The sequence below is a fragment of the Mixophyes fleayi genome, chromosome 7, assembly GCF_038048845.1.
Source record: "Mixophyes fleayi isolate aMixFle1 chromosome 7, aMixFle1.hap1, whole genome shotgun sequence".
In the NCBI taxonomy this organism is placed as follows: Eukaryota; Metazoa; Chordata; class Amphibia; order Anura; family Limnodynastidae; genus Mixophyes; species Mixophyes fleayi.
The window spans coordinates 126,365,713-126,389,966 of record NC_134408.1 but is presented as its reverse complement, the minus strand read 5'-3'; the positions used below and the strand labels follow the sequence as shown (position 1 = coordinate 126,389,966).

At 39.7% G+C, this 24,254-nt stretch overlaps 1 protein-coding gene across 8 annotated transcripts in view; it reads left to right on the top strand.

Moving 5' to 3' along the window:
- UBR3 (ubiquitin protein ligase E3 component n-recognin 3) overlaps window positions 1-24,254 on the top strand; it is a 112,821-nt gene that overhangs the window by 43,243 nt on the left and 45,324 nt on the right. For 4 of the 8 annotated variants that reach the window (XM_075180674.1, XM_075180673.1, XM_075180677.1 and 1 more), the window contains exons 20-27: window positions 773-914; window positions 1,258-1,362; window positions 1,675-1,845; window positions 2,620-2,652; window positions 6,577-7,040; window positions 13,796-13,884; window positions 18,059-18,208; window positions 20,075-20,208. In XM_075180674.1, coding sequence (XP_075036775.1) covers window positions 773-914; window positions 1,258-1,362; window positions 1,675-1,845; window positions 2,620-2,652; window positions 6,577-7,040; window positions 13,796-13,884; window positions 18,059-18,208; window positions 20,075-20,208 — 1,288 coding nt within the window. The remainder of the gene's footprint in view (window positions 1-772; window positions 915-1,257; window positions 1,363-1,674; window positions 1,846-2,619; window positions 2,653-6,576; window positions 7,041-13,795; window positions 13,885-18,058; window positions 18,209-20,074; window positions 20,209-24,254) is intronic. The other 4 variants (XM_075180676.1, XM_075180675.1, XM_075180679.1 and 1 more) reach the window with 1 other exon arrangement.

The following is a 24,254-nucleotide window of genomic DNA, read 5'->3' as shown; positions in this document are numbered from 1 at the left end:
ATTTCACTTCTCAACATACAGGTATTAAAGGAGTTGGAAATAGGATGAAAACCTTGGTAGCCGATTTACAAAAAAATGTTTTGTAGGTCACATAATGTATCCGGAGATTATCTCTCCAGATCGAGGTGTTTGTGTTTTTCAGTTTGTTTGTTTTTTAAATGAGAGGGATTGACTATTTGTAATACATGAACAACATGTTTATTATGTTGTGAAACTTGAATGTGCTATATTATTAGAACATTTGTCTGTCCTCCAACTGATGGATGCAATTTCAGAGTAAATGCCTCCAAACTGTAGCTTTCTCTGAATACCATTTATTGCAACCAGTTGGGGAGGGGGGGGGGGGGGATTCCGAGTGTGGCACGTCCCAATCTCGATACTGAATCCCACCTACGTCGTGTTTCTAAATGGGGGCTTGTCTCATTTGTGTTGTGTTATTATGCTCAACATGTGCACATTATACAGAGAACCTCCCAGGAGCCTTTGTGGTGACTATATTGTAATAAGTATCTGTGTCTACACTAGCTCGCATCATGCTCAGAGTATATGGTGAAAGTGTTTTGTTACAGTATCTTTCTACCCTCTCTGTCAGAATTAAAGAAATAGATGTTGTGTTTTACAATGTAACACTAACAGAGTTCAGAAGACCTTTTTCTTTCTGCCTTCTTTGTATAAATATTTAGTAATAATTGCAAATAATAACATTGCCTTTAACATATAAGTGCTTGTTGGTCTCCTTCTGGAATGTTAATGTGTCTCTATGTGCTCATAGTTTAAAGCAGATTGGACAGTGTCCTGGGAACCCGTGGCCACCTTATAAGAAGAGAAGCCCACTTCATCCCAACTATAAGGGGCTCATGAGACTCTTACACTGCAAAACTTTACACATCGTGCTCTTCACTCTGCTTTACAAGGTACGTTTAGCATATGTATGTTTCATGCATTTATTAGACAGGTGCTAGTGGGTCTACTGCTGGAAGGGCTGTGATAGCGATCCCATCATTTGTACTTATACAATAATTGCCATCTCTAGGGTCTGTCCCATGTGCTAGACAAGGGGCCTTTGGTTAACCCCCCACCGCCCTTTTCCACTGGACAGCGTAGAAAAAACCCTTGTATTGGCACAGTTTATTAGCCTTAGGCTAGTGTCTTCGTTTCTACTGCCTTTGAAATCATCATACTGAAGAGGGGATAACTGGGGGGCAATCTCTTCTGTGTTTGGTGCATTGACGTCTAAATATTATTATTTACTTTTAGATTTTGATGGATCATCAGAATATGTCGGAACATGTTCTCTGTATGGTTCTTTATCTGATCGAGCTGGGCCTGGAGAAATCTCCAGAGGAAGAGCCTTGTGATGAGGTATACTGGACCTATTTTATATTATGTCTTCTTTCGGAAGGGGGTGTTTTTTTTATTAATCAGTTGTGCATTTATTTATATGGACCATCTTTTGTTTCAATACACTTGATATATCATATTAAGCCTGCTTAAAGGGGAACTCCAGCTCCCATGATTTCTATTTTCAGGGCAAATTAGCCTTTTTTTCATTAGACTTGAATACAACAGAGATTTTTAGATTTGTGCATTCGATACCTTTTGTATCTACAAAGCAGATTTGTTATCAAAATAATTTCTCGCGATAATATATCGTTTTTATTGGTTACATTTCAGGACTCCGCAGGGCAAGATCGTTGTCATGACAGCTGGTTTCCCGGCAGTAATTTGCTGTACAACATGCGTCATGTTATTAACTATGTACGAGTACGTGTACCTGACACCGCTCCGGAGGTGCGGAGGGAACCGCCAGCGGGTACCAGTGCGGACAGTCACTCCTCAACACATGTAAGTTGTCTCCCTGGTGATAGTGCTGCACCAATACGCTGACTTGGTTGTCATATGCTATTGTGTTACATAGACATAAACACAAGAACAATTACAAATATGAAGTGTGCACTTTTACATCTCCCACCAGATTTATTCTGCTAACAGAATGGCATTAAAATGTATTCAGTTATAGGTGACTCTCTATAATGCTTCCTGCTAGCAGTATAAATAGAGAGCACTATACTACACCTGAACAATCTCTGCCTTTGCTGACCGTGACCGGTGTCTTCCGGAGGTGTGGCACTGCACTGTTAATCCTGAGGATCTTAAGCCTGTTTTATCGTGAGGTGCTGCTTACAGTTTGTCATTGATTTAGGAAGTGGGACAGACTTTCATAAAAATATGGCAGCAGCTACTGAGAAACTTGCAAGTCATTTTCTAAGCGATCAACGCTGTCATGACACCCAAGAAATGGAATGACCGCCTAGTTTGCAGTCTACTTCAACTTCTATATGACAGATATGTTTTTGTTTGCTTCTACACTCCAAGGTGCATAATCAATTAGAACTAGACATTGCGGATACGCGCGACTGCACATGTAAATTTAGAATACGGTACCGCAGCATCGCGGATTTCCCTTCACAACCCTATGGGGTGCGCACGGACATCCGCAATGTTGTGTTAACGTGTTGTCCGCGATGTTTCGGCCTAATTGAGTATGCTCCCAAATGTCATACATGTTCATGAACCGCTATATGAAATAGGTAACGCTATTCATTGTCCATTTGTCAGAACTCCAGACGATCATCCTTACTCCAGAGAGAGGTAGATGTGTGTGACATTCATAGTGCTATGTCATTGGCTGGTTTGAAATACATCAGATGTTCTATACTTGGCTCATGCAGTTGCATGGTGCATCCCTAACCCCTCATGTAATACAGCTGTTTATTCTGACATCTCTCACTTGGCTGGGGATATGGGTGGTGTTTGTAACTGCTATGTTTATAAACATGGTTAATAAAAAAAAAAATTAATTGTGTGGTTATTGAAATAACACCGATATCTGTGACCCAGAGAATTAGAAACTTGGTCAAACACTGGTCCAGTGCATCTATTTTCAAAGCCATAAAAAAGGGGATTGTACTGTGTTTGTTCATACACAAAATAGAATGATTTGTATTATTTTTCAAGCAGCTGCATGCAGGATGTGATCAGTTTCATAGACTGTAGCTGCTCTTCTCTGTCACCTCAGTGGTGAGCCACAGTATGTAAATGAATGAGGGTGGTGAGGCCTAGTATGTAAATGAATAGGGTGGTGAGGCCCAGTATGTAAATAAATGATGGGGGTGGTGAGGCCCAGTATGTAAATAAATGATGGGGGTGGCGAGGCACAGTATGTAAAGGAATGATGGGGGTGGCGAGGCACAGTATGTAAAGGAATGATGGGGGTGGCGAAGCACAGTATGTAAAGGAATGATGGGGGTGGCGAGGCACAGTATGTAAATGAATGAGGGTGGTGAGGCCCAGTATGTAAATGAATGGTGGGGGTGGTGAGGCACAGTATGTAAAGGAATGGTGGGGGGGTGGCGAGGCACAGTATGTAAAGGAATGGTGGGGGGTGGCGAGGCACAGTATGTAAAGGAATGGTGGGGGGTGGCGAGGCACAGTATGTAAAGGAATGGTGGGGGGTGGCGAGGCACAGTATGTAAAGGAATGATGGGGGTGGCGAGGTACAGTATGTAAAGGAATGGTGGGGGTGGCGAGGCACAGTATGTAAATGAATGGTGGTGGGTGGCGTGGCACAGTATGTAAAGGAATGGTGGGGGGTGGCGAGGCACAGTATGTAAAGGAATGGTGGGGGGTGGCGAGGCACAGTATGTAAAGGAATGGTGGGGGGTGGCGAGGCACAGTATGTAAAGGAATGGTGGTGGGTGGCGAGGCACAGTATGTAAAGGAATGATGGGGGTGGCGAGGTACAGTATGTAAAGGAATGGTGGGGGTGGCGAGGCACAGTATGTAAATGAATGGTGGTGGGTGGCGTGGCACAGTACGTTAAGGAATGGTGAGGGGGTGGCGACACACAGTATGTAAAGGAATGGTGGGGGGTGTGGCGAGGCACAGTATGTAAAGGAATGGTGGGGGCATGGCGAGGCACAGTATGTAAAGGAATGGTGGGGGGTGGCGAAGCACAGTATGTAAAGGAATGGGGGCTGGCGAGGCACAGTATGTAAAGGAATGGTGGGGGGTGGCGACACACAGTATGTAAAGGAATGGTGGGGGGGTGTGGCGAGGCACAGTATGTAAATGAATGGTGGGGGGTGGCGTGGCACAGTATGTAAAGGAATGGTTGGGGCTGGCGAGGCACAGTATGTAAAGGAATGGTGGGGGGGTGGTGAGGCACAGTATGTAAAGGAATGGTGGGGGGTGGCGAGGCACAGTATGTAAAGGAATGGTTGGGGCTGGCGAGGCACAGTATGTAAAGGAATGGTGGGGGGTGGCGAAGCACAGTATGTAAAGGAATGGTGGGGGGGTGGCGAGGCACAGTATGTAAAGGAATTGTGGGGGGTGGCGAGGCACAGTATGTAAAGGAATGATGGGGGCTTGCGAGGCACAGTATGTAGAGCAATTGGACCACAGCTTGTACATTACTATGTTGATAAATTCTGGGTAGTCCACTGCTAACGCTTCATCTAGCATTCTAACCGGTTTCATACATTGCTGCTTGCTTAATATTTAGAATAAATCCTGTAAAAGAAAAGAAATTACATTATTTTTCAGGCCATAAAACAGAATTTTTGGGCCAAAATTGACCCGAATAGAACCAGAAACGCGACTACCACAGGCATTACTAACAAGTGGTGACACTGACTTACCTGCTCCTCTCCTTCCATCACTAAAGGTTCTCTCCCTAATCAGTAGCTATGATAACATCCAGTTCGGTGCTGCGTGGTGCGGTCCCAGGAGAGACTTGGTGTTCGGAGGCACCGCTGTACACCTGAGCCTGCATCTGATTATGTGCCTCTGTTGCTGTTATTGAATACATAGAGATGTTTTAGAGAGGAGGAAGCAGGTGAGTGGAGGTAGTCACCAGTGCAGATAAAACAACATCCTGTCTGATACAATATCACTTGTGTCATGACAATGACAATCTTGTAGGAAAAGGGTGGGGAATTTTTATTTATTTCTGTTCTGGTCCATGTTGATGGCCCAAAAACTATGGCCCTACTAATGTAGTTTATGTTAAGAGGTTTCTCTTTCCAATGGTAAATGGATCTTATTGAAGCAGCGATGCCCTTACTAATCCGGTGATTAAAGGAAAACGAATACCCACTCATTTGTCACTCCATATAAGCAAAGATGTCTCCTGTTTTCCCTGTCACCAAAAACTAGATTGTAATCTCCATTGGGCAGGACAACTGTTCCTGCAATGCAAAGAAATACAGTAAGCTCTATAACAAATGTATGCACTGTATTAAAATATGGATTTAAATATGGAGTTAAGTTTTATGATAGATCATCGGCTTCATGTTCTCTCAGCACTGTCGGCTCATCCTAACCCTCAGGTCTTACATCCAATTTAATTGCAAGTCAGTGAAAACTTTTCCTCCGATATCATTGTTGCTCCTGACTGCGGAGTTCTTTGGACTTTTTTTTTTTTTTTTTTTTTTTTTTTTAGGAAAGGAAATTAATTTTGATGAATGGCATTGTGAGGTCCTGCATGTGTGTTGGCTATAAATCATCCAGTGCTTGTTCTGTGCATGTTTTCTATGCAAATGAAGTATAATCATTGTGTGCCACATCTATTTCATTCTGTGTTGGTTAAGCGTAATTGCTAATCTTTATGCAATATATTCTGAAGGGTTATTGATGATCTTTTTTCTGTTGCCCTTGTAACAAAACTCTTACAATTGGGTTAACTGCAAAAGTGTGCCACGCTACCATTCATTTTTATTTTAATTTCCTTCATTTATTGATTAAATATTAAAAAGTACCCTGCTTCATTAAGCACTCTTTAAAATAAAAGATCTTGCTTTAAATTCAGGGAAACTTATTTTAATTCTGCAGGGGTAACGTTGGGCATGAATTAATATATATTATGTTTTAAATGCGGTTTAGCTGACACTTAATTTTCACTTAAAGTAAGTTGCTAAATTAGTCAATGCTCTTGTCCCTCTTGGTCTACGTATTCGTCAAGCAACAATGTCCAGGGTTGTATTTTGTATTCTTTATTTTTAATATCTGCAGTGGAGGATTTAGATGTAAACATAGAATTTGACAGCAGATAAAAAAAAAAACGATTACACCACGAAGGATCGAACTTCCTCCTAATGTACATTTGAAATGATGTTCAAAGAGGATGCGATCAGCGTGGTGGAGCTTACAACCAGTTAATAGCCCAATGCTGAAAAATGTTTAGTTAAACAAGCAAATACAGCGATTTAATCATTTGCTGTTTTATAGTAAGTTTATACTATTATAGATAAAAAATACTTTTTTATTACTAAAATCATGTTTTAGCCATTTTCATTCTTCAAGTCTAAAAACCCTTTTTCACAATGTTGCAATGCATTCGACATAGAGAGACCACGGCTTAATCTTAAACAATCCTAAAGAGCATAGGACAAACAATTTTAAGTCATAAAAATATAGTCTAATACATCTTAAATGGCTAGATGTCAGCTTTGTGTTAGAGGGTGACGGTTATATATCGTAGGACTGCATAAAAAATTCTGTTTTTAATCTCTTTAGAACTCCGGCACAGCTCAAGTCTTCAGTTTGGTTGCTGAACGCCGCAAGAAATTCCAGGAGATAATAAACCGGAACAATAGCGAGGCCAATCAGGTCGTACGACCAAAAACGTCGGCTCTGAAGTGGACGGCGCCTGGTTCAACACCTCAGTTAACCACCGTGATTTTAGAGGTGAAAGAGAGCATGTTGTCCCTGCTTATCAAACTTCACCAGAAACTTTCAGGGAAGTCAGACTCTTATTCCCCTCCTTGGTTGGGTGATCCTGAGTGTCTTGTCCAATCAGATTTCTCCAAGTACTCACATGGCGATGGAGTGACTGCCGTAGAAAGGATCTTATTGAAAGCTGCCACTCAAAGCCGCTTCAACAAACTCAGCATTGATGAAATCTGCCGGAAAGCTGCCCCTCCTGTTCCACCCAAAAAGTCTAGTCCGGCGGAGAAGAAGACCTTGGACAAAGAGGAGAGGTAGGATGATACTGTCATGGAAGAATAACCGTGTTTATAGTACTTTTATGCTGAACCTTGTTCTATATGCTCACCCTTGTTTGGGTGAATTAGTTGCTAATAATAACCTTCTATTGCCTTTAATCTGAAAAGATGGCTTATGCTTATCTATCCCTCAATTTGTTTTTTCTTATTCACTTTTCTTGACCAGGCCTTTTAAAATGTCATTTTTGGAATCATATATGCATTTATCTTGTAGCTGTGGGGAATTCATGTTTGCTAGTGTGAGGTAATAAGTGTCCGGGGACTTGTGTGGGCACCAATGTAGACTGTATTAGCTTTTAGGAGCGGTGGTAGTCATTATCGCCATGACTACATTTGTGTCATTAGTTTAAATGACAGGAAAATTACGATGCTTAGAATCTAGACATGTTGGGCCTGATTCATTAAGGAAAGTAAAGCAAAAAAAATAAGTATCTTTGAACATTGGCGAAACCATGTTGTATTTGAGGGGGAGGTAAATTTAAAATGTGGGGACAGTTTTATAGTTGGGGTAGGGCTTCATATTTCAGTTTAAAAATAAAGGTATTTGAATCCTACATGAATAAACAGTCAGTATTTTCCTTCTGTGCAAAATAGTAAACTCATTTGTACCCCATGCATTGTAACATGGTTTTGCCAAGGTTCAAAGTTACTCATTTCCATGCTTTACTTTTCTTAATGAATTAGGACTGTTGTAAAGACAGACTTCCTACAACATATCAGACAGGTGTGCTAAAATGTGCGACAGCACAAAATTCCGCTAGTGGGGCGTCGTGTCACTTAACATGGAGACAGAGAGATTGCCGGTTTTAAAGCAGCAATGTCAAGACGCGAATTCCCACTGCCGGAATTTTGTGCTGTCGCACATTTTAGAACACCTGTCGGATATGTTACTAGTCTTTTCTGTGCTAAGTCTGTCTTACCAACATGTCTAGATTCTAAGCATCACAATTTTCCTGTCGTTTAAAGTAATGTCGCAAATATACTCGTCGTAAATACATACCCCACCCTTTAGGAATGTTATATTATGATATTAATTGCTACTGTAATGATTGTATATGTACATCAGGATTTAAAAAAACAAAAAAACAACCCAATCACTTTCGGAGCTGTGACATATCAGTGTGGATACCTGAATTTTATTTTTTTGTGGAAAAAGTATTGGATGTTCACGTTGGAGTAAAACTGGTACTTATACAACACGCCACCTGCTCTCAAGGGGATGTATTTTGCAAATGTTGTGTTGCAACTGTACATTTTTCTCCTGAATGAAACGGCACAAAGTTTTGGCTATATTTCAGTTTTAGACAGAGGTATTTGTAGCCCAATCCCAGCTTGTCATATAAATGTCTCATCCCTTTACTAAACCTTACAGAAATTGGATGATGACCCATAGGCACAGCTTCTACTAGTTTGTTATATTTTTTTTTTGTCTGTTCATTTCAATTTTAATATAAGACTCAATGACCACTAAGTACATACTTGTCAACTCTCCCGGAATGTCCAAGAGACTCCCGAAATCCGAGTCGGTCTCCCGGGACTCTCGGGAGAACAGTCAAGTATCCCGCATACTGCTATTTGATGGCCAAAATGATGCGATTCACAGTAAATTGCGCCATTTTGGCCCCGCAACAAAATTATGTTTTTGTCGCCGGGGTGGGGCCAAAATGACACAATTGACTGCGCCCTGCCCTCCCGCCTTCCAACCATGGCCCCTGCCCAGGATCTCCCGGAATTCAAAGTTTAAAGGTTTGCAAGTATGACTAAGTATGACTCAACTACTGGTAATTTGCTGCGTGCAATAAGTGCAACTTGGCAAAGTTACAGCATATGATTAAAGTAGGTGTGTGACGTCACAAAACAGCACTTTCATTGCACTTTTTCACTGAGTATTTGTCTGACTCAACAAATAGCTGCCTCCATGCGGGGTAGGTAACAGGTGCACGTTTATGGGATTCTTTTACCTAATGAATATTATGTGTGCAATATATTAAAGGTGTACACATCTAAGCATGCTTACTGCTGATTTACCAGCCTGTATGATACCTTCCAAAAGTCCCAATTGTCAGAGATTAGTCCTAGATGTAAAGAAAGGTGTGTGTTGGACAAGTCATGGGAGCTCTTAAGAAATGGGCATGGGCTACTTTGTCCTGATTTTATTTTTTAATTTGCGGATGTTGCAAGTTATACAGCGACTGGTTTGCCCATTACTGATTTCCAGTCTTTGTTCAATTTTTTTTTTCTTTTCTCCCCTTTTTAACCTTATCCGTTCTGTTCTAGTCCCTGCAGCTACATTGTAGATCTGTGAGCTAGAACTGACACGCATTCACAAATAGCAATGGCTGTTGACGGCTCTGAATGAAGATGAATCTAATCTGCCGTTGTCATGCGGCTCACACAGCGCCGGCTTCATTTGTTTCCTGGGTTTTAAGTTGCGTTTTTCTGGTAATGAAGATCGAACAGCCTATAAGGCTCAATGATGACCCATTTGTGGCTGCTTCAACCTGCAGACAGAGACAAAAGGTGGCATTACCCACATGATCCGCTGTCGCCATAGAAACAGAGACGGAGCGCTCCAGGAAAGGCTAAGAAGCCTGCAATATTTTTCAGCCTTGGTGTCTCATCCCTCTGAGCCATCACGGAAAATTACTGAGCTGCACTGAATCTGTCACAGTTTGTTTATGTCCTCTTATTAAGGATCTCTATTTACAGTCAAACTTGCTTAAGATAAAGCATAACGTAGATGGAGAGAAATGCATGCATTAAAAAAGTGCCTATGCCACACAAGCTCTATACAACAGCAAAACACATTTGCTGCACATTTTATATTTAAATTCCAAACGGTCAGACCTGCTGGGTTAGGGGGATGGGGTCTGATCTTTCCAAGTCTTCAGAAATAATTATTATGTTGGCTGCACAATGATTCTTTTCTGAAGCACATATTGGTTTGCAAGCAGTATACTTCGTGATAGCCACAGGCTTACTTTAACGATACAGAGGAGGGAGATTTTTTTATATATATATTTATTTTTTCACCTTAAATACAAATCCTTATTACAGTTGGATGTGCAAATTCTTGGAAGAAACCTGTGTCTGTTAGCTACATGGATGAGTATTGGAATGAGAGGAGGATAGGGTTACACACGTGTTTGTGTGTATGTCTATATAATATATATATTATTAAAGATTTCCATTTAACACCTGATTGTTATTGATTTAACAGTTATAAGTGTGTTTGACAATCTGCTGGAGAAGGCTTCTGTCTCTCCCGGTTTCCATCCACTTCTTCCATTGGACTTTCTCTCTTTCCTTGGTCTACTGATAACATCTAGAGATGACTGCATTTAGATCAGCTCTATGCTGTGCCTCCCACGTATAATCTTCTTACAAATATAAAACCGTTAACGTTTGTGAATGTAGTTGGGAATTACGAAGTGAGGCTGAGGAGTTTGGAAGATCTACTAGAATACTATCTTGGCTGGACCCAGAGAGTTCAATTGTCATTGTTGTGGCAATCTCTGGTCATCCTTTGGGGAACAGATGTCCTGGTGAATAGGTGTCTGGCTCTGTGTTCAGCAGTGAGCGTGTCCCTAGGCAGATATACAGGACACACAGCTACTCTAAGCTGGCGGATAATCAAGAGAGCCCGTAAAGCACAAAAGCGAAAACCTTTTTCAGAACAAGGCCAGGTATGAGGTCCAGTTAATATACTGCACTATGGTAAAGGACATGGTTACCAACAGTTGACTGTCTTCAAATTCTCTGATAACTAGGTCATCTTTCATGTCGCCACCATCCTCTGTCTCTCCTCATTCCAACCGTATCGCGCCACTGGTAGCTGCGCAGAAAGGCCAGTTGTCAAAGGGTGATTATTTATTTTTGGCTGAATTACAGTATATATGTTTGCCATGGCTAATGTCAGGTGTCGGCTGAAATTTGCATTATCAAGTTAATACCAACAATTATGTTTCTGACATTAACTACTATGTATAGAGAGAGAGAAGGTCTACTCAATGGATAATACTACATTTTGGAAATTTTTTGTTTGGGAGACATAACTTGAACTCCCCAAAACAATGTCGTGTCCTGGAAAGATTATGTCTGTGGAACATTTCTATTAGGTCTTGTTCCACTGGTCCAAGTTCTCTACAATGGGGCTGTCTCTTGTGCTGCTTCCTCCCATCCTTCCTCTTACTGTGCAGTTAGTACCTGATCATTTCCTGTCCATTTGTTTTCCGGTCTCATCGCTAAGGGAAAGGCTGCCATGGGATTTTTATTCTCATATATACCCTTATGTTCCACTCCTGGGGGTAAATGTATCAAGCTGAGAGTTTTCCGGCAGGTTTGAAAAACCAATCAGATTCTAGTTATCATTTATTTAGTACATGCTACAAAATGACAGCTAGAATCTGATTGGTTGCTATAGGCAACATCTGCACTTTGTCGGAAAACTCTCAGCTTGATACGTTTACCCCCTGATCTCTGCTGAGGAGATTAAAAGGGTTTAATTTTCTTGTTATTCTATCTTTTTCTCCAGAGCCTTTGGGGGCACACATCAACCCACTCTGCAGTGTCCTCTCTTGGGATGTAGTTTGTATCTTGGGGCTGTGTTTGTTTTTGTTGGTGGGGGGGGGGGGAAGAGGGGCAGTTGGAAGAATGTTGAGGAGGATTAATCTGTGCCTTGCTTCCATATAGACGGAACGTACATTCTTTTCTCTTAAGCCTGTGTGGAGCATATACATAACTAGTAGGGGTTCTCAATAGCTAATAATTTATTTTTATTTTATTTATTTTTTTAACTTGTTTTATGTAAGCCACCATCTGTTGTAGGCATAGTGGCCCTTTAAACGTTTCTGCTGCCCTTTGATTAATTCTGCTCTAGACATGTGCATTAGCTGATTACATTATTAATTTATATTGCATTCATTATGTTTTATGTTTATTACAAAAGTACATTTTTTGTATACCAGCCTTGTGCAACATAAAACGAAGTTTTATATGTATAATAATCCTCCTGAACATAGTGCAATTTACAACAAATACTATAAAGTATGGCTAATTAATAAGCGCCATTATATTAAGAGTAAGTGAAAATGATGAAGTATTGATTTTCTTTTTATGATTGCGAATGTTTCATTTTGTTTGCGAGCTGCACAAATGGATTATGTTGAACATTAAAGATCTGAGTCTTTGAACAGATATATTTATTTGATTTTTCCAAGCATTTTGTTTATGAAATGTAGTGCTTTCATTTCCAAATTATTCTAGATTCAAAGCAATATATATAATATATATATATATATATATATATATATATATATATATATATATATATATATATATAATATTGAAGACCGCGTTTTGTCTGGTATCTCATTGCTCTTTCTACCTCTACTTCGCTAATGTGCTCAGCTGACGACTGTTTTATATCCTAAGCATACTTACCTACTTTCTCAAAGCTCTTTCTGGGAGAGGGGAGTGACTGTAGGGAGGGAGGGGGCGCAGCGCGACCAAACGTGTCATTTTGGCCCCGCCCCGGCAACGGAAATGCCGTTTTGTCGAGGGGCTAAAATGACGCGATTCACAGCGAATCGCGTCATTTAGTGGTGGCAGTAGCGGGATGCGGGAGATTTGCCAGTTCTTCTGGGAGTCCGTGAGACCGATCCGAATTTCGGGAGTCTCCCGGACATTCCGGGAGAGTTGGCAAGTATGATCATAAATTATATGTCATGTAAAACCATACTTGGCTACTCTCTCGGAATATCCGAGAGACTCCTGAATTCTGGGTATGTCTCCTGGACTCCCGGGAGAGCAGGTAAGTCTCCCGCATCCCACAAAATGACGCAATTTGCCATGGCCGCCCCCTTCCACCATCCCACCACATCCCTCTTTGGCGATCTCCCGGACGGAGATCCCTCAATGTAGGGCAAGTATGTGTAAAACTTGCCTGTTTGTGCTATGCATTGCAGCTTTATATTTGGTTTGGACTCTTTCGCAGTAGCTTCTCCAGCAATGATATGTCCAACCTTTGCACAGTAATGTACCTTGTCCTAACTTAAATATACTACACTAATTTGTAGACTACCCATAAATGTTTATTGGAGAATCATCACCACAAGTGAAAACATAGTGGAAAAGAATTTGGAAGTTAAAAAATAAAACCTCTCTGTACATAAGGGTATTTTAAATTATTTTGGTGAAAAAATATTTATTAAAGTACTGTAATTTTGGTGAATATAGTTACAGAAAGATTTGCATTTATTGATGGTTTTCAATAGGAAATCTAAGCATAGGGTTTTCAGCGCTATGAGTTTGTAATCTCTAGTTGGGAGAGATGTGAGTTGGTAAAAGTAATGCATTAATTCAGGTGGACCGTATATGTCAAGAATACAAATACAGGTATGAGATTTCTTATCGGAAATCCCACTATTCGGAGAGTTCCCAGCAGTAGATAAAATGTAAATAACTGTGAGGATCGCTGCTGAACAGGTGTGTGTGTGTGTGTGTGTGTGTGTGTGTGTGTGTGTGTGTGTGTGTGTATATAGATAGATATTGGTGTGTGCAATTGAGGATCGCTGCTGAACAGGTGTGTGTGTGTGTGTGTGTGTAGATATAGATAGATATTGGTGTGTGCAATTGAGGATCGCTGCTGAACAGGTGTGTGTGTGTAGATATAGATAGATATTGGTGTGTGCAATTAAACTTTAGTTTTATGTTTATTATTTGTAACTCAGGCGCCAGAAAGCCAGAGAGAGACAACAAAAGCTGCTGGCTGAATTTGCTTCCAGACAGAAAAGCTTCATGGAAACAGCCATGGATGTTGGTAAGTTTTAATGTGTGAATTATTTTATAGACTATGGACATTCTTGTGTTTAAAATACTGTTTATTGTCTGGGATTTAAATAGTATACCTTACCTGTAATAAACCTCTTCATTGCGTTACATCACATGGAAATAAGGATGGCAGCCCAGTCCTGCATTGACCGTTTACCCCTCCCTGATAGAAACGTTCCAATAAAACCTCCCTTATCCAGGAAAGAGTCCAGTAAGTACCGTGCCATCAGTGCTAATAACTCATCTGGCCAGAGCACTGTCCCTCTAGCACTGTGTACTTGTCACGACATTCTGAAATCTAAAATCAATAGTAAAATCCTACATGCAATATATAGTAATTAACATACATACCACTCTTGATTTTTTATTTATTTAAAAAAAAAAAAAAAAAAAAACAACTATAAAACATTGCGCATCCCTCTCTATATGGACGGTGTGTTAAAGCATTATTTAAATTAACTGTCAGTGTGGAATTGATGTTCTGTGATTATTCAGAGCCAATCAGGATTGTGTTTAGAAGCTGAATCACTTCCTACAGTCTGATGTATCAGCAGAACAGTACATGAGATGTGCACACACTCATTAACACTCATAGTTATACTAGTTATACCTGGCCAGAAGGGCTACCTTAATGCTGCCATGTAAAATGATGTGATGTCTGTGATGCACAGTCAGTATAACAGTCTGTTCACATATCTATATAACATGAAGGTGAAAGGTGCTCTTTAAGCGTAATTTTATTGGGGTGCCATACCCCCCCCCTCCCCCTCCCTACTGGCATCTGCACCTCCATGATACCCCAGATGTCACAGCCTGGCGATTTGTATGTAAACTGCTGCAAAGGGAGCAGTTCATTGGACATATTACAGATACTAAAAGTTATACGATGGATGTGATCTGTACAGTAAAGCATACATTGTTCGCATGTTACATACAGTATGTCTGTATATTTTTGCATGCAAATAGATGACATGGGGTTTAGTATTACACATTGACTTGGGATTTTTGTGGAGCTGAAACTTTGAGCCCTTTTGTCTGTGTTTCCTAGTAATACACATGCAGTTCAGGTTGCTATATGTGTCCTGTTTAATTCCTGTGCCAGCTTCTCGAGCTCCCAGCCAAGTCAATCCATCACTCTGTGGCAGCCTGTCACACTCTGCAGATGGAATATAAATGTCTATCCTAATGAGCGTGCGTTACATAACAATGTTAGTATTATTGGTTATAGCAGTAAATTGCCTGATCATTGTTCCATAAATGTAATAATCACACAAAATACCATTTAAATTACAATTGCCCCCACTTTGTGACTGCACTGGTAAATATCGCTGTAGAAATGTAAAATGTCTTAACAGGATACTACTTGTTCCCGTTCCTCCCAAACCAAAGCTGTTTCTCCACAGGAACCCATTCAGTTATTCAGCAAATTTGCTGCAGGGAACAAGATATGTGCCCATTTTTTACAGGAGGTGACACAAATTTCCGAACACTTGTCATTTAGCGAAACCAGTTAGAAAAATAAATTAGTTTTTACTGGTCTTCTGAGGATACTCTTGCTGGGCCAAGGCAAGATATATTAGTGTGCTAATAGTTCCTTTGATGCTAGGGGAATATCTTGACATAAAATGTTTTGTAAAGAAAGATCGAGCCTCTGAACATATCGTGTAACTGTATTTGGTAAGCTAACACCTCTTCCAACAAGCTGTTTAACCTCTGTTACACATACACAAGAACATAACACAACACAGCACCAATTAAATGTGATGACTCCAGGGTGAATTATGATATCCAAAATAAAGTTGCTAATTTCATTTCTTATATTTTTTTTAAGGTGTTTTTTTTCTTTTGTTTTTTTGTTTGTTTTTCAATAAAGCAGATATATTTTATATTCTACCCCAACAAATATTCAATGGGGTATATTCAATTAACCACTTTGTTCCTCCAAACATCACGGATGAGCACTTTATCCGATACTACGGTATGGCTACATTGCAAATTTCTCCTCTGTTAAACCATGTTACCATGCAAGGGGTGCAAATTAGTATTCTGTTTTGCACATAAGTTAAATACTGGCTGTTTTTTCATGTAGCACACACATACTTGATAGCTTATTTGTACACTGAAATTTAAAGTTGATATTTGTGTGCTACATGAAAAAACATTCATTAGTTAACTTATGTGCAAAACAGAATACTAATTTGCACCCCTTGCATTGTAACATGGTTTTGTCCAGGAGACTGAAATAAGAAGTTTCTCAAGTTAAGATCCTTAATGAATTAGGCCCAATATCTTTAAATTGTTTTATGCGATTGTACATAGCTGCATAATATGATGGTGTTGTAGAAATGAAGGACAGTAATTTCCTTATGCACTGCACTCCAGTCTGCTGCAATTATGTAAGAGTGACAGGCACTTTATAGTATAAACATAGAATTTGACAGCAGATAGGAACCAATTGTCCCATCTAGTCTGCTCATTTGTATTCCTAAAAACCTCAGAACCAATTTGACCCTTACTTTCCTTTATGAGATTTAGGATAGCCTTATTTTTATCCCAAGTGTGCTTCAATTTCCCTTGTGTGTTCTCCTCTACCACCTCCTTTTGGAAAATTTTCCACCTGCATACTAACTTTTTGGTAAAGTAATTCTTCGCAAACTTACCCTAAGGCTGCTGCCCTCCAGATTCAATGCAGCCTACTTCCAGCAGAGTGACATGCAGTATAATGGGAAATACATAATAGGAAAATCATGAAGAGTAGCTCGGACAAGACAACCTAGGTCAAAGGTCATAACTTTCAGTAGCCTAAATGTTGCTGAACTACATCTCTTGGTAACTTGCAGCTTGGGAAAAATGTAGCTCAGTCACCCGGTGTGCTGAAGGATACATATAAACCATTTCACTATAAAGTAGAAGTCAAGGGAGTAAATGTATTAACCAGCGGTTTTTGCAAGCCGCTGATATTCGGCCACTTTGCAGGGTAAATTTAAAACGGCAGTGGATTTCAAGACAAAGTTTTGCCGTCAAATCCATTGCCATTTTAAATTTGCACGGCAAAGTTGCTGAATATCGGCAACTTGCAAAAATCGCTGGTTAATACATTTTCCCCCAGGTGTGTGTGTGCACTTGGAGAATTGTGATTCAAAATGTGCAATTGGGGTCTTTATAGACGTACTCAGTGGATAGTATATGTCCCATCTTTTTTTTTTTTAAAGGAGGTGACAAAGCCAATTCTCCAGGTACTGCCCAGAGAGTAAATTAAACTGGGTGCTGGTTAGTATCCTGTAAATGGTGGGACCCTTGTGATTTTGTTTGTGCTTAATTTAAAAATAAATAAATATGCACCTTTAAATATTTAAAACTGATTATGTCCAGATGGTGCAAATCATGCATGTAACGAAGTAGTATCTGGAATAAATCTTACCATTCACAATATGGTTTCTCCCTAACTGTTCTGTATTCATTGGTCTTCCAGAGAATCTCCGCCAACCTAGAAAGTTATATTTATATTATAAGCAGAAGTGAGTGAAAAATTGCAAACCATCGGAGATATTGCTGAATGAGACAGGAAATAACCCAAGATTCATCTAAACATAGCGGAACTCTGATCTTTCTTATCGAGGGTTATAACCGTTATCAAGTGTTAGTGCAGAAATATGCGTCATAGAGCAGTCACCCCAGTGTGACAACACATTATTTCTCTCTCACTATTCACAAAGGATCTGCTCTTTTTTTTTCCCCTCTGTCTTTTGTGACAATGTAACCACACGCTTCACTTTGTAACTGCTGAGGTCAGTAACACGCTGTGCAATTGTCAATAGCATTCGCTCATTGTCGTCTGTTTCCAGCTCAATATAGCTTATAAAGAAGCTGTGTATTGGGGATATAGAAGGAGATGTGTAACGTTATAAGAGAGGGGTTTTATAGGATATTTCTTAAGGGACCATTAACGGTGTAATATAAACTTTCTAGTAGTATTTCACTAACAATATGTGCGTGTATATAACTGTATATGTGTGTAATATATATATATATATTGTGTGTGTATACAATATGTAATTTTATAATGAAGTAGCTTTTATATGTGCCATTTTATTACTGAGGATGGGTTGGACTTTTGTTTTAAATATGTAATATCTTTATATATGTATTAATGTTTTTGCCAGAATCGCCAGAAAGTGATGTTGCCATGGAGATAGCTGCATCAGAACAGCAAGTTTCTGAACCAACATATGACTGCGTTATATGTGGACAAAGCGGCCCATCAACAGAAGACCGTCCCATAGGGTTAGTGGTTTTGCTGCAGGCAACATCTGGTAAGTGAAGTGTGAACGTGTATAATGTTACTGTAGTGTATTTGTTGGAAAGGAACAATTTCTTCACTAACTTTTTTTCTTCTGAAATAAGACAACACACATTTATATGTCTTGTCTGTTTCTTGTTGCAAATAAGTGTGGATCCCACCCCTTTATCCTTGGCTGTTCCTGGGAGCTGGATCTCACACCTAAAGGCAGCGGCTGCAGCTTGTAGCAGCCGGGATCCAAATCTTACTCAATAGATCTCGTGTGTTCAGATCTATGGAATCGAACCTTCATGCACTTTGAACTGTAGCAGCTGCCTTCAGAAAATCAGCCCGTCTGGCTCCCAGCATCAGATAAGCATTGGGGCCACAGGGGAAGGACCTAGCCCTATTTGCTGCTTGGCATTTTTCATCTCTAGTGTTCTTTTGATCGTTAAGTTTAAAGGTAGCTGAATTCAAACCTTTGGTTTCTGCCATTTGGTTGCTGTGATGTCACAGGAGCACTGATGTCCAATCGGAACGCTCCTAACAACTGTGCTTGTTTAAAGTCAGCTCTATGTGTGGTCTTTGCAGTTCGCAAGTCCAGCACTTAAAATAAAAAATCCCCATAAGAAATTTTCAGTATGGTTTCACTTTAAGCTCTTTAATGTAATTAATCTATACGTCTTTTTCCGGTTTATCTGTGCCATTAATTTTCAAACGTCTTCAAGCCTATTGAGTAAATTGTCAATAGTAGAATTGTTTAGTCATGTCCTGTCCTAGATTTCCTATGCATTTCCGCAGGCGCTAGTGGCTTTTCTGTAGGAGTCAATTCCCTCTTGAATGAAACAAGGCAACACAACATGGAAATAAAAATAGATCTTCAGCCATGAAATGTACCTATTAGCTTAGTACAAATAAATGTTAGAACCCGTGGGATGTGTTTGTGTTTTTTTGCATCTGGGAAAAAAAAAAAGCAGATGACATTTTATGATGAACGTAATATCAATGCACACAGACTGTTTTGTGGCATTTTTTTGTCTATTTTATCTTGACCATTTTTTTTTTAAATTCTCTTTGATTATGGTGTTAAATAGATGCATCAAAGTATACGAGAAATGTTACTTTTTTTTTACTATTATAACATATAATACAAGTTTTCAGTCCATTTAAAAGAGAAAACAAAAATCACATTATCATTTATTTAGTTATATAGCGCCACTAATTCGGAAGCGCTGTATAGAGAACTCACTCACATCAGTCCCTGCCCCATTGGAGATTACAGTCTAACTTTCCTAACATAAACACATTAGGGTCAATTTGAGGGCAGCCAAATAGTCTACTAGTATGTTTTTGGAGTGTGGGAGGAAACTGGAGCGCCCAGAGGAAACCCACGCAAACACAGGGAGAACATACAAACTCCACACACACACAAGGCCAAGGTCGGGAATTGAACTCATGACCCCAGTGCTGTAAGGCAGAAGTGCTACCCACTAAGCCACCGTGCTGCCCCCACATGGCCGGAACAGGTAGTGCAGCTATTTTGGACAAATATGAAGCGTGACGTGAGTGCCTCAGAAACTAGGTGATCACTATCCACATTGTCATATGTGTAAAGAATAACATGTATTTCTAGGAATGTATTGAAAGATTGAAAGGCAATGGGCTGAGCAAAAAACACACAATACTTTTTTAACAAACCATATCCTATACGGATCTGGAAAAAAAATATGCATTTTATGGTTAAACAGTAGACATACCCTAACACTGGTGAATATGGATTTTGTAATAAGAAGTGTGCTTAAACAGTTGTAGATCGTTATCTGATTGATCCTACAGACACAATACAATTGTTTCCATTAATAATTTTTACCCATCTTCTGTTTTTATTTGACATTTCAAGTTTTGGGACACCGGCGTAAAATCTCTGAGACGAAGAAGCTTCCTACCAGCGAAGAGGAGCAGATATACTTAGGGGGGACTTGTGCGGCAACGCTTGACGTCAGACTCGCCACGTTACAGCACCATTTCAAAGGCGTAAGTGCTAATGTCTTGTCTTTTGCAAAAGCCATGATGTTCCCGACTTTGTCACAACCAGTGGCTAGAATTCTGATTTGACAGTTTGCTCCTTACAGGCAGCAACAGCAGGGTGGGGGGAGGAGGGTAAACCAGTATCTCGCTGCAATTTTCCTAGTTCATCTTAGAAAATGGAAGCTAATGACTGAGTAGCTGCCATGGGTTACAGCACCTTTATTCTTTGCACCAGATGTCAGAAATTTCCTTGAACGGGTTAAGTCATCATCTGGATTCTTTGTTTCACATTTTTTTGGGGGGTGTTTTTTCTTTTTTTTTTTTAATTATTATTATTATTTCCACACATGACAAGCTGAATGAAAGGCAGCTATTTTTACCCATCTGTTTCATTTCAAGAGATCTCCCGCTTTAGGCTCTATACTGCCATCCATCATTGGCTGAACATACCTAGAGGTGAGCTGAGATTTATGAGCTCGATATTCCGAACAATTAGTCTCTGAATTGCAGCATGTGGCCGAGTAGAGATTATTGTACAACAACCGACACGATTCTCCGTGCTCTCAGAAAGTTTGTTTATGCTGGTAAATCAAAAAGTATGTTTAATAAATGCCATTAACTAGTACTTGAGATTTCATGCGGTTTTAGCCTCTTATGATGCACTACTCATTTTACAATATTTTTATTATAGGAAAACAGTCACTAAGCTCTAATAATACACTGTTGATTGCTGCACTTTACACCCACTTGTGCTCAGTTTGGACACAATAAAAGGAAAATATGAAACAAAACAAAATGTATCAGTGGCTTCAATTATGACTGAACAATTGTGATGTCATCAGTTCAGTTGTCACTTTTTGAAACCCTGTCACATGTGTACTTAATGCATACAAGGCACCATAGGGATTTAGGTTGGGAATAAATGTATAGCGCTTCCTCTTTGTAAGTATTTGGTTTCCCCCCCTATAAAAATACACTTTAAATATGCAAACTTCTATACTTTCATTTGTTTTTAAGTAAAATTTTACTTTTAATAGGTTAAGATATTATGCGAAACCTTAAGCTATCACAGATGAGTTATTTGGGATGGCAATGTATGTTTCTTATTTTAAAAAGTGTGCATTAAACCCACAAATAAAAGTTGTCTCCCACTAGATTATAGGGATATGATGCAGTACCCATATTTTGGGTAATGTGTCTCAAAGGAATTTGATACAAGTCAAAAAGCTGAAATTCTATTCAGTTAGGCATATTCTTTTTTTGAAGTCGGCAAGCTGCAGTTGTCTGTACTGATTTTCTGCTTGCTTTAATTAAAACAGATGGCTGTGAACTTACGGTGTAAATCAGTATGTTCAAGCTTCTATATGTGAATTGCTATCTTTAGATGGTCTTCGTCTCCCTGAAAGGTGACGATGGATATGTGTGCGCTTTGTCTGCTCCTAGTAGTGGAGTTTATCCTTTACTGTCAAATGAAAATGGATTGTTTGCGCTTCAGATGTATTCTTCTGTATATGAGAAATGGGATCGTCGGAGTGTTATTAACGTGGCTAAAATTCCTGTGAATTGGTTTGACCATGTATTGATTGTTAGAATGTAATTCAGGCCTTTGAAATGAACAAATAGGTATGTGATGATAGTAAGTGATAGATCAAGCTTCATGTACTTCTAGTGATGGGCCCCATTGTCCGTATTTGATTTTGCTGAACAATGGGATTTGGGATTCTGTATGTTTACTCTGCAGTGCACACATAAAATAAGGCTTTAATTTATGATTGATTATCTGTTATGGGGAGAGGAACCTGGTAAAGTGTGTTTTATCACTCTAGAAGGTCCTGCAGAAACAGACACATTAGCCATAAGCAGGTTCTGAGTTTGTTGAGGATTTTAACTTTATAGAAGAGAAATTTAGAGGCTGATGTAGAGTTGATCGCAAAATGGGAGTAAATTACTGAAAAATAAAAAAAAAGCACAGGAAAGGAGCCTATGTTCTCCTAACAAGTGTATGTGTGTTCCTGCAGGTCTGATTGACACGCCTTTGCTGTAATCAACCAACGTCAGATCTCCCCTCCCCCCATTTCTGCATAGACACATATGTGTGTTCACTTTCTGAGCAAGTGCAGAGAAATTTCACACAAGATGCGCTGTGTAAACTTGTGTACGGTCCACTCTGTATCTGTAGCCTTAGCACAGTGGAGGCAGCCATTTGTAGGACTGAGACAATATTCATCCTATTCACCAGGAACTGTGTTACGGAGTGATGTCATTAGTTGCTAGTGATTTTATAGGCTACATTCTTATGAATATTGGCCCAAACCACTAAAAGTTGCACTTTCATGAGCTTTGTTCTGGCCTGGATATATTACTTAGGTTATTAATTGAACTGCAAATGTCTTTGTCAGTATTGTTAGCATCGTGTTATACTGTGTGTCACGGGCCAGATACATCCCTCAAAGACACTTCTGTGGCCACACCTTCCCTGTCAAGTCTATCTGCCCTCTTCTTTTACAGATTTGACCTGCTTAGATGGAGATCATACTTACCAACTTTAGAAAGTTGATTTCCGGGAGTCTGCCGGGGGAGGTGGGCGTGATTGGGGGGAGGCTCCAAAAGGTGCATCATTTTGGACCCACCCCTGTGGCGAAATACGCAAATGCATCATTTGACAGCGGGGGCGGGGCCAAATGCTGCGATTCACCGGGAATCACGGCGTTTGGGACCTAATTCTGCTCACTTCCTAGTGAAGTGGGCAGATCCGTGAAATTGCCACACTCTCCCGGGAGTCCGTGAGACTCTCGCAAAATGGGAGATTTGGCAAGTATGGATAAAGATGGCTATGAACACTGTTCTTATATATAGCAATGCTTACTAAATGCTTGTTTATAGAGCATGATATTTAAATTTAAATCGGTCCTATCTTCCCTAATATGAAATAATTGGGGACAGTCCTCCACCTGACAACAATATGGCGGATCTGGACGCTTGCGTCAAGGTGATTCTGGCCGTTCCTGCCTCCTGTGTTACGAAATATCTTTACGTCACGTTGTACCAGCTACTGAATCCGTTTGTGTGGTGGATGCCTTCATATACACTAAAAACTATTTCTGTCCTGATTTTGTATTTGTAATATATGATCTCCATTCATCTCATGAACATTGTTTATTTAGTGTCACTTGCACCTAGTGAATTGATAGGCTTCAGTCTCATAAGTATTAATTCAGTCAGTAAAATGGCTGCCTCCTCTGTGATGGTGACAAGTGCTCTTAAAGCAGTATGATCTTTTGCTCTTGTTCCCAGTGAGGCCGTCTGTGCATTGGAATCAAACAAAGCACAACTAGTATTTTTCACTGACTGTTTTTTGGCCGATCCGTTTCTTTCTGTTGGAAGCCATGAAACTAGTTGTCCTTTTACAGTAGGAATATTAGTATTTAGGACAAAATTATGGTTATGTTCACAAATGGTTTTTAAATTGTAAATTGCAGAAAACATTTTTACTACATGACCCCAGTGCTGTGAGGCAGAAGTGCTAACCACTGAGCCACCGTGCTGCCCAGAAATTAGGACAAGCAACCCTCCATAAAATTACAACTTTATTGGTGCAATGGCACACTGGTTAGTATTGTTGGGCCATGGGTTATCTTACAACCTGGGCAATATCTGTGTGAAGATTGCTTGGCATCTGACTAAATTACCCCTAGTGTGTATGTTTGGGTGGTAGAGAATTTGGACTGTAAGCACCACTGGCGCAAACACTGTAAATGATTAAATATTCTCTGAAATACACAGCACAATATTTTGGTGCTATATAAATAAAGGGTAACAATAATTATTTATTATTTTTTACTTTATTATTATTAATATAAGATTTATATCTTATATTTACATTTTAGGTTTATGGGTCCTTTAGAAGTTGATTCCATTTTTTGTTGGTCTTCCCAATGTCTGGAATTCTGTAGCTCTTGTTTGGGAGATAAAATCAACGTTTTGACTTTTTTGATTAATTGCTCATCCATTGTGCAGTTTGTTCAATCTTATTCCACAGTACTGAAACACTG